The sequence below is a fragment of the Myotis brandtii genome, unplaced genomic scaffold (genome assembly GCF_000412655.1).
Source record: "Myotis brandtii unplaced genomic scaffold, ASM41265v1 scaffold990, whole genome shotgun sequence".
NCBI classification, from domain to species: Eukaryota; Metazoa; Chordata; class Mammalia; order Chiroptera; family Vespertilionidae; genus Myotis; species Myotis brandtii.
The window spans coordinates 64041-75077 of NW_005372122.1; the positions used below are offsets into that span (position 1 = coordinate 64041).

General features: G+C 44.3%; 1 protein-coding gene across 1 annotated transcript in view; it reads right to left on the reverse strand.

The window, feature by feature from the left end:
• Positions 1-11031, reverse strand: part of LOC102240832 (dihydropyrimidinase-related protein 2) — a gene marked incomplete at its 3' end in the record, with an annotated part of 74998 nt that extends 63967 nt beyond the window's left edge. Inside the window, exons 1-2 of the mRNA XM_014533615.1 lie at positions 10723-11031; positions 10537-10635 (exon numbers count right to left, since the gene is read on the reverse strand). Coding sequence (XP_014389101.1) covers positions 10537-10635; positions 10723-10890 — 267 coding nt within the window. The remainder of the gene's footprint in view (positions 1-10536; positions 10636-10722) is intronic.
• Between the last annotated feature and the right edge of the window lie 6 nt (positions 11032-11037).

The window sequence follows — 11037 nt, forward strand, 5'->3', positions numbered from 1 at the left end:
TTTTTTTTTTTTTTAATATTTTTTTTTGATTTTTTACAGAGGGGAAGGGAGAGAGATAGAGAGTTAGAAACATCGATGAGAGAGAAACATCGATCAGCTGCCTCCTGCACATCTCCTACTGGGGATGTGCCCACAACCCAGGTACATGCCCTTGACCGGAATCGAACCTGGGACCTCTCAGTCCGCAGGCCGACGCTCTATCCACTGAGCCAAACCGGTTTGGGCGACAATAAGGATTTTTTAAAAAAATTGCTTATTAGTGTAATCTATAGTCAACATGATACTTTGTTGTGTTACCTCTAAAAAAATAAAACAAAATTAATTGGATTAAATTAGTTTCTTATATTTATTTTCCCTAAATTCAGCTTAATCACTGCCCTATAAATATTATATAGATAATACCACATATATGTGTGAATACACACACACACACACACACACACACACACACACACACAGGAATTTTCTTTGTATGAATAGGATGCTGAGATAAAAAGATCAGACCTACACAGTATACAAAATACTCAAGAATACTAAGTTATTGCAAATGCTATTTTTTTAAAAAAATCTTTATTGTTGAAAGTATTACAGTTGCCCCCCCCCACTTTTTTTCTCCCCACTTCCCTTCTCCACCCAAATCCCACTCTACCCCAGGCCTTTACCACCCTGTTGTCTGTGCCTATGGGTAATGCATGTATGCATATAAGTTCTTTGGGTAGTCACTTCCAATCCCCCTGCCCCCCTTGCCTCTGAGGTTTGTTAATCTGTTCCATATGTCCATGCCTCTGGTTTTATTTTATTAATCAGTTTATTTTGTTCATTAGATTCCTTATTTTTTTATTTTGATTTTTAGATTCAATTGTTGATAGATATGTATTTATTGCCATTTTATTGTCCATTTTTTAAATCTTTTTTTCTTCTTCTCAAAGAAGACCTTTAATGTTTCATGTAATACTGGTTTGGTGATGATAAACTTCTTTAGCTTTTTCTTGTCTGAGAAGCTCTTTATCTGTCCTTCAATTCTAAATGAGAGCTTTGCTGGGTAGAGTAGTTGAAGTTCTCACTAAGTTCCCTGAAGTTCTCATTAAGTTCCTTGAGCATCCTTATAACCATTGTTTTGAACTCTGTAGCTGGTAGTTTGCTTGCTTCCATTTCATTTAAGTTTTTTTTCTGGATATTTTTTCTATTCTTTCATTTGTAACATTTCTTTGTCTCCACAATTTGGCTGCTTCCTTGTGTTTGTTTCTATGTATTAGGCTGAGCTGCTATGTCTCCTGGAATTGGTAGAGTGGCCTTGTGTAGTAAGTGTCCTGTAGGGCCCAGTGGCTCAGCCTCCCTAGTCACCTGAGCTGGGCACTCTAGATGAATCCTGTGTGCACTGTCCTGTTGTAGTTGAGCCTTGATTGTTGTTGGTGTCACTGAGAGGGATTAATTACCAGGCCAACTGGCTATGCAGACCAGCTGTGACTACAGGAGATTCCCCTATGGTGCAGGACTTGCTTCAGTGTGGCTTTGGTGCTCACTGAGTCTGCCCCTTGACTGTGTCACTTGTGGATGTGGTAGGGTTGTAATTTGGTGTGGTCTGAAGCTGATCACTGGGTGCACTGGCTCTGAGGCCTCCTGAGAGGTGCAAAGTCAGCTACTGCCTGTGCCCTGCCTGAGACCACCCGACAGGAGCTGCAGAGTGATCTGCCGATGGCTGCTACTTGTGTTGGGCTTGCAGGTGACCAGGTGAAGCCAAGTTGTGAACAAAGGCAGGTTGCTGCTAGTCCCAGGCCTGGGGCCACTTATCAAGAGGATGGGGCATGCTGAGGCCAGCTGGTGCTTGTTTTGAGAGATTTTAGGAAAGTCTGAAGTCTGAGCCAGGACAGGCCATTCATATGGAACAGCCACTGCAAACAGTTTGGGTGAGGCTGCAAATTGGATGGGGCAGGGAATCTCCAGGGTGGGGCGAACAGTGTGTGCCAGGTTGATGGAGACTCAGATATGGCCACTGCCTGTTGGCACTGTGACGGAGAGGTCTCAGCAAAGGAACAATGAACTCTGCCAGCATTTTTGTCTGGGAGAAAGCTGCCCTCCCCCCACACACACATAAGTTCTTGCCATGATGCCAGACAATTTAGTTCCTCCCCATATGTCCCTGGATCCTTTCAAGCTGCTACCCCAGTGCTGGAGTTCTGAGGGAGTGAGTCTGCATAAATCCATGTGCCAGCCCTTTAAGAGGAAATGCCTGGGACTCCAGCAACTCTGTTGTCACTCAGCCACAATCCCTGCTGGTTTTTACAGCCTCAAGTTACTAAGACTCCTTTTCCCGGCACTGGAACCCTGAGCTGAGGGGTCTGGTGTGGGGCTGGGATCCTTTTATTCTTATGGGGAACCCCCACAGCCAAGATATCCCTCCCAATTAAAAAAGAAGCCACATGTTGTGGTCGGACCAGCTTGTTCCCCACCTCCACCCCTCCTACCGGTTCCTACCAGTCTTAATGTGGCTTCTTCTTTAATTCTCTAGTTATAGAACTTCCGTTCAGCCAGATTACAGGCAGTTCTGAATGATGGTTATTTAGTTGTAATTTTGATGTGGTTGTGGGAGGAGGTGAGTACTGCATTTACCTATGCCACCATCTTCTATGCAATTCTTTGCAAATGCTATTCTTAATAAATTTCAAAGCTCCCATAAAACAATAGGATTTAGTTACATGAATATCACGCTGGAAAATGAAGCCCTGGAACTTCTTTGCTAGATTTCTTTTGATCGAGTAGTCCTAGAACAGCCAGGGATAATATAACATCAAAAGCATAAGTAACAAAAGAAAATACAGATAAATTAGACTTCATCAACATTAAAAACTTTTGTGTATCAAAGGACACTCTCAGGAAAGTGAAAAGAGAACCCACAGAATAGGAGAAGGTATTTGCAGATCGTGTATCTGATAAGGGGCTAGCATCCACAGTACATCAAGAACTCCTACAACTCAACAAGAAACAAACAACTGAATTTTCAAAATTCACAAGGGACTTGCATAGATTTTTTTTTTCCAAATAAGATATACAATTGCCAACAAGCACATAAAAAGATGCTCAACATCACCACAATGAGATACCACTTCACACTCGCTAGGATGGTTATAATTTTTAAAAAGGGAGAGTAATCAGTGTTGTGGAGGATGTGCAGAAATTGGAACCCTTATACAATGTTGGGGGTATATGTAAAATTGTGGAAAACAGTTTGGCAGTTCCTCAAAAAGCTAAATTTAGAATTGCCATATGATCTAGCAATTCCCTTCCTATATAGCTAAGTGAACTGAAAACATACGTTTAAACAAAACTTTAAAAAGAATGTTAATAGCCAAATATTACTCATAATAGCTAAAGAGTGAAACAAACTAGTGAATGGTAAATAAATTGCTACATACAATCAATGGCATATTGTTCAGTGATTAAAAAATAAAAAAGAAGGACTGATCGCTACAATGTGAATGAGCCTTGAAAACATTACCCTAAATGAAAGGAGCCAGACACAAAAGGCCACGCATTGTATGATTCCATTTATGCAAAATGTCCAGAACAGGCAAGTCCATGGAGACAGAAAGTAGATTGGTGGTTGCCAAAGGAGGATGGGGGTAGGGGGTAGGGGGTGAGAGGATAATGGGAAATGATTGCTTACTGGATATGGAGTTTCGCTTTGGAGTAATAAAAATATTCTGGAATTAGTCAGTAGTGATGGTTGCACAACATTGTGAATGTACTAGTCACTAAATTGTAGACTAAAATGGTTAAAATAAGAATTTTATGTTATGTAAATTTTACCTCAATTAAAAAAAAGAAAGAAAGAAAGAAGGAAAGAAAGAAAGAAAGAAAGAGAGAGAGAGAGAGAGAGAGAGAGAGAGAGAGAGAGAGAGAGAGAGAGAGAGAGAGAGAGAGAGAGAGAGAGAGAGAGAGAGAGAGAGAGAGAGAGAGAGAGAGAGAGAGAGAGAGAGAGAGAGAGAGAGAGAGAGAGAGAGAGAGGGAGAGAGGAAGGAAGAAAGGAAGGGAGGGAGGAAAGAAGGAAGGAAAGAAAGGAAAGCCAGGGACAGCATAGCTTTCTTTCAGGGACTTTAGAGGAAATGGAGGAAGGAATCTTAAACATTAAGGCCCAGCCTGACAGCCCCAGGTTAGGTGACTGAGCAGTTAGCATAGCGAGTGATTGTAGAGCCAGGAAGACAAGCTGGGCTTCCTGACTCCTTGCCCAGAGTGCTTTCTGCCAGAGAGCGGCCTTGGAATCAGACCCCAGGCAAGCTGTCTGTAAGGTCCTGAGAGCAAACCAAGCCACCTTACGACCAGGTGCTTCCCCTTCAAGGCGTTCTTGGCGTGCAGCTCTCAGCCTACCCTACCAACCAACCAAATCCAAGTGTCCATCAGCCCACCTGCCAATCAATGCTGTTATTGATGGCTTCTTAATTATTTGCTTGTTGTTCTTGGTTTACATCAAGTAGAAAAATCACACTGTCATCACATTGCTCTAATCTTAGAAAAGCATGTCATTCATACTCTCAGAGTTGGCCTCTGTCCAGTGATATCTGAAGACATCTCTTGAATTAAAAAAAAAAATGATGGACAGAATATCGAAGTTTAGGGCACATTCATAAAGACAGATCAACAGTCCCTTTTATAAATGGCTTCAAAAAGTACATTGCAAAAAAGAAAACAAAAAAGGTAGGCACAGAATTTTTTTTTTTTGCAACAGTGAATTTTTGGAGATAAAATGAGAAAAGAATAGTTGATATAGAGAGCAATTCAGTACCTCACAGTGATTAAGAGGCTCCTTAGTCACATAGACCTGGGTTCAAATCCTGCCTCTGGCTTTTAATTAGCAAGTTGCTTTATAAGTTTGTTTTTTGTGTGTGTTTTTTTAACTTCAGATATTTTTGCAAAATAAGAATAGCAGTAGTACCTACTCAGTATAGTTGTCTTAGCATTAGCAACGTAGCATTAGCAACATATAAAGTATTTATCACAGGGCTACCCCTTAGAACATATGAAGTTTAATAGAATATGAAATATTTTGCCCACAAAACTAAACTATATCTTTAAATTCACTATATGTGACCTTGGAACTGAACTAAAGAATGTTGTGTTGCAAGAAATATGAGACTGAGTCAGGAAACCTTGGTTCAAATCCTAGTTTATGTACTTACTAAATAGCAAGGTCTCGGGATCCTCAGTAAATATCACTAAGACTCTGTGTCCTTATTTACAAAGGGAATAATGCCTATATCAGATGGTGCTGGGGCAAGTTTTAAAGTAATATATTCTATACATTCTAAAATACAGGATCTAGATGTAATGCTACATAAATAACAAGGTTTTACTGGCATAGGACTGCAGTGGGACTAGGCAGTGAGGGGCCTCCATTCCAGTCCTGAGACTGTCACCTGAGTTCCATGGGATGAAGTGCTATCTTTCGGGACATCACTTTCTCCACCTCTAGAAATGGGGTGATTAATCAGAAGGCCTCCTTCAAGCTCTCACATTTGGTGATAGTATACATTGGACTCCATGGCCAGTTCTGACTGTCCCTTCTCTCTCAAGGAAGTAGAAAGTGCCACTGACACCAAAGGGTCCACAGGAATACCGGGCTGTCTTTTCCAAAGTAGAAAAACGCCCGGCCCTGTCCAGATTTCCATGGGCCAGGAGCTCACGAACTATGCAACATTCAAGAGGTCACGGCCGGATGTTGTCACTCAAAATTCATGGACAGCAATTATCCTCTCCACCTCTGAGCTACAAGGGAAATGATGATCAGCTGGTGGGATTTTCTTCTACTCAAGCCTTAGTCCCCAGGTGGAGGTGGTGGGGTCTACTGCATCCCAAACGTAACCCTTCTTTCTTCCTCCCATAATTCATCGCGGGCCTATTAATCAAGCGACAACTTTCCAATATCAATGACTCATTAAAATTTAACTAATTATAGGAATATTATTCAGCCTTAAAAATGAAATCCTGTCACATGCTACACGGATGAACATTGAGGGCATTATGCTAGTGAACTAAGCGAGTCACAAAAAGATAAACACTGTGATTCCAATTATATGCAGTACTTAGTCAAATTCATAGAGACAGAAAGTAGAATGATGGCCTGAAGAGGTGTATACTAATATGTTGTTTAATGGGCAAAGAGTTTCCGTTTTGCAAGATGAAAAAGCTCTGGAGATGGGTTGCACGTCAATATGAATATATTTCACACCACTCACCTGTACACTTAAAAATGATTAAGATGCTAAATTTTATGTTATGTGTATGTCACCACATATAGAGTTTTTTAACTAATTATCTGATTACTTCAATAATCATTTGGGAAATCAAGAGCAACCAATAATTATCCATTATCACCATTTCCTTCTCCTCCCAAGCATCCCTCTCCCTTTGAACCCAGATGGGTCATAGTTTTGGGGGGGTCCTGAGCACATACATGTTCACATTTGCACCTCCTCTTTTGAAACAATGTGCCCTCTAAAGTATCAAATCAATACTCTTGTTCTAGGCTCCCAGCCAAGTCTCTACCACACATTGTGCTAAGTAGACGTTCTTTTTGTTGGACAGGCTAGTGCTAGCCTACTATCAAACAAGCATCTCTAGGGACAACTTGTGAAACAGTCATTCACAGAAGGTATGGATGCCTTCAATCACTGGGATTTCTCCCTAGCTAAGATTAACACAGGGCAGGAATTTTGAATGAGAGAGAGGAAGGCAAAGGGGAAGGAAGTGATTTCAGAATTTGTTGCTTTGGGAGGAAGAAGGATCTAGAAAAAGCATCACGATCTGGGTGGGGTAGGGGTAGCATTGAACAGTAAGAGGGCAGCAGAGTCACCGGGCAGCCAGTGTTGGGAGATAATATGGGGAGAGGGGATGGGGACACAGAATGGAAAGGAATATAAGAAAGCATTTTACAGAGCTGGTGATTTTGTCAAGTTCAGCAGCACTCTTGTGTAGTTCACAGACTGGCACCTGCCCTGGAAAGTGGAGAATCACTCCCCTGCTACTCTAGTCTACGCAGGTTGTTTGCTGCTGGGAGAAGAGCCTGGGAGCTCCTTTGGACAGGATGCTCATGATCTAATTTCCTTGGTGGAATAGCTGGTCCTGGCTAAGCTGTGTGATGCAATGGAGGGAATTCCTAAGAGGAAGGGAGGAGGCTGAGGGACCCCAGGGCACTGGCAAGGGAGATTTGGCCAGCAGTGCTGACCTTCTGCTCTCTGTCCCAAGGGGCTCGAGTCCTTCACAGATGGTCATCAACCTAACCTCACTGTAGCCCAAGGTGGATTCCCCAAGGACAAAAAGAAAAAAGACAGTAATGAGATAGAAGCTTCTCTTATTTGCATTCACAACACTGGTCCTCGCCCTTCACCAAAACCTAGCAGCCCAGCCCAAGCCACGCCCAGTGCTTCCTAGTGCTGACCTGCTGACACCTGCAAATGCAAGCTCAGACACTTTTCCTGGTCTCCCACGAGCCATCTGGGCTAAGGAAGCCTGTTCCCTCCCTTCCCAAAGGAATAGAACCCCTAGTGCAACAGGTGGACAAAGCCATTTCTGTGACCAGGCATTAAGAACACCCACAAACAAAGATTCAGGGAGGAGGAGGGGGGTGAATCGGGGCCTCAATCCACTTGCTCAGTTCCCCACTTCTCTGTGCTAGGGCTCCAGATAGGCATGCACTGCGGTGCTGGCCATCACCCTGCTCATTAGCTGAAAACTAAGTAATGGCCACTTGTTCAGTCAAAATGGCGGGTCAAACTGCACTTTTGGAAATCACCATACACACACACACACACACACACACACACACACACACACCTCACACACACACCTTTGTTCTCTTGTATAAACGTGAAATATTCAAACACTGTAAGTACTGATCCTGGTAAATACTCTCGGTCATGAATGAAACAAATCCCATAGGAACAACCCTTACGTGATAAGGCAAGATTGAAAATGAAAATTAAAAAAATAAAATAAAATTCAGGGAAGGCTGCAGAAGACCAAGCCAGAATCACCCTCTGGTACAAATGTGGGTTTGCAGAGGCTAAAACTGCCTGGAGTTTTGGCTGGGTATTTCCTCTTCAAATCTCTCTCATATACCCTAGGCTTACAATTTAGAACTTCAGTTAAATTTGGAGTGTGTTCAGACTCGTAGCTCTGATGATCAAATATCTAAGATTCTAAATGAACAGAACAAGAGATGTTATTCAACCCAGTGAAACTTTGCCTTTCAAAATTTAATTTTAATTCACTGACATCATTATCAAGATGGCCACTTTTAATCTCCATCCCCTGAACTGCTATTTAAAAAAAAAAAAAAAAAAAAAAGATCTCTTCCTTATCTCAAGGCATTTTTCTCCTCTCTTTAGGTCATTAGGATCACCAGCAAGCACAATGTGTTGAAGGCAAGAATACTCACATAACCATGATGCTATATAATCATGGTTTGCCCCCACCCATTGTATTCACATAGGGAAGTATTTCACATTCACTCAGCTTTCACTATTAGAAACTTTACTTCAGCCCTGGCTGGTGTGGTCAGTTGGTTGAGTGTTGTCTCATTCACCAAAAGGTTTCAGGTTGATTCCCAGTCAGAGCACATGCCCAGATTGTGGGCTGATCTCCAGTAGGGGGCGTGCAGGAGGCAATCAATGTTTTGCTCCTATTGATGTTTCTTTCTCTCTCTCTCTCTCTCAGACACACACACAAAATCAATATCTTTTTTTTTAAGAAAAACTTTACTTCAATTGTCAAAGTTTGTGTAATGACTTGGTAAAAAGTGAGTTTTTTGGATTAAGTTCTTCTGGTTGACTCACAGTGAAATACGGATATCAAGTACTCCCCTATAGGAGTAGATCAGAGGACAGGGCTGTGGAAAGAGGAATCAATTAAGTAATTAGTTGCCCTATCTTTTTAAAATGACAGCAAATGGTTTCTCTTTTCTAGAATTGGCCCTATAAAAGTGAAGAGCTAAAAAAAAATTTAAAGGAGCAGATAATAATTTAAATAACATTCTCTAACTTTGACAGTATTTAAATGTGAAAGTACTCATTAAAGTTGGGTACATGTTGTTTTACTAAATTGCAAAAAATTCAATATAGTTGTAGAATTTCAAATGCAACATTATGCACTCAGACTATAATAAAAGTGAAGGGCTGCCACACTCCATGCTACATCAGGAAACAGTAACATATTTGGGCCATTATCACCAACTGTTAATTGTCTTCTGATGTGTTCATTGTCAGCACACACCCTGAATGTTGAGCCAAAGAAATGACTGGAATCACTCAGTGAATATGTAGACACCACCCCCAACTACTTAGAAGCCTTTAGGAAAAAATTGCCTTGAACTTTTTATATAGCTAACCTTCCCCCAGCCCCACAAGGCAAGGTACATAATAGATATTCAATAAATAATCAATCATTGACTCATTTCTCGTCTTCACCAATGGGCCTGGGAGAGAAACAGCAAACAAGTGTTAAAACATTTCACACTGTAATTCATCAGTTGAGAAATTACGGTTTGTGTGTATGTGTGGGGGGGGGGCTGCACAAGTATGAGGGTCACACTGATAAAAAAAAAACTGGTGTGAGAAGATGACTTCACTTAAAATACAAACTGTTCATTTTTGCCAGAGGTGACAAACATTTTCTAAATCAAGGTTTACTATATTGGTTCTCTTTGTTTCCCCATTAACACAGTATAGGGGGTCGAATCCATCTTTGACAATCTATTCAAAATGTGAAGGTGTTTTTCCCTTTTCTTTTCACCCTTTGAACATAATCTACTTAGTCCCTATCTGCAAAGCGCCTCCTAAATAGGGCGGGCGGGGGTGGGGGAGGCTCTGGGAAGCCCTTGCTGAGAGACTTAGCGGAACTTTGCTCTGCATATGGGCTATTTAGGAGCGTCAGGGTTTCCTCGGGTGACTCCATCGCCTCCCTGGTTCTTCTCACTTTGCAAACAGGAATCAGGGTGACGAGATTCTCCGAGGCGGTGCGGGAGCCGCTGACCATGGTCCTGGCCTCCAGCTCCGGACGCGAGCGCGAGACGGTGCGGTGGAGAGCGCGCTGGGCGCGGGCGGGAGCAGCGGTCTGAGCCCCCGCCCGCCCCTCCCGGCCCCTGGGAAGCCCAAGCCTTTACCCGAAGCCTCCACCGCACGCTCCGAGCTGCATCGAAAAAGGGTGGGACACCAGGCCACCGCTGCAGTAGGGAGCCGCCCGGGAGGGTTTAAGAAGAATGGAACCGCCGCCCATCCCCGCACCCCACCCTGCGATCCCCCAGCCGAGGATCGGCCCATCCTTCCCCCCTCCACCTCCCAGACCCAGATAAGCACTGGCAGCCTTTGTGGGCGCATCGCCCACCGCCCAGCCGGAGCCTCTCCGCACCCTTCGAGAAGGGTAGAGTAGGGTGGGGTGCTGGCACAGATCCGGGGAGGGGCAGGACGGTGGGCACTCTGGGATGCGAGGGAGGGGCGATCCCCGAGCCCCGTCCTCCTTCTCCGGCCTCCCCTCCCCCATACCCACCTGGTCGTAGACGTTCTGCAGGGCTTCCTTGCCCGAGGCCCGCCGGATCGCCACCTTCCGGCCCGATTCAACAGATGGCTCCCCGCCGGCACGCCGGCCCTGCCGGGAGTACGGCGGCTGCGGGTCCGGGCCCAAGTGGGCGACGTCCCGCTGCTGAGCCACCACCTGCCCCGAGCCCCTGCCCACCGACAGCGAGTCGAAGTCGATGGTCTTGTTCTCCGAAGACCCTTCCACCGGGCAGAACATGCCACAGAATTTCTGCCGGGGCTTGGGGCTTCCTGAACCCAGGTTCTTAAAAAAGGCAGGGACCTCTTCGTCCTCTGCCGCCTTCCCGGACTGCTTCCTCTCGGCCATGGTGCGGGGCTCGGGGACGGTCCCTCCGTCTGTCCGCCCGTCTGCGGTCCCTAGGTCCGCCTCCCTGAGCAGAGCCCCCGGCTGCCGCCGCCACCACCGCGCTCTGCCTACCGCAAGGTGCACAGAAAGGAGGGAGGGCTGGCGAGC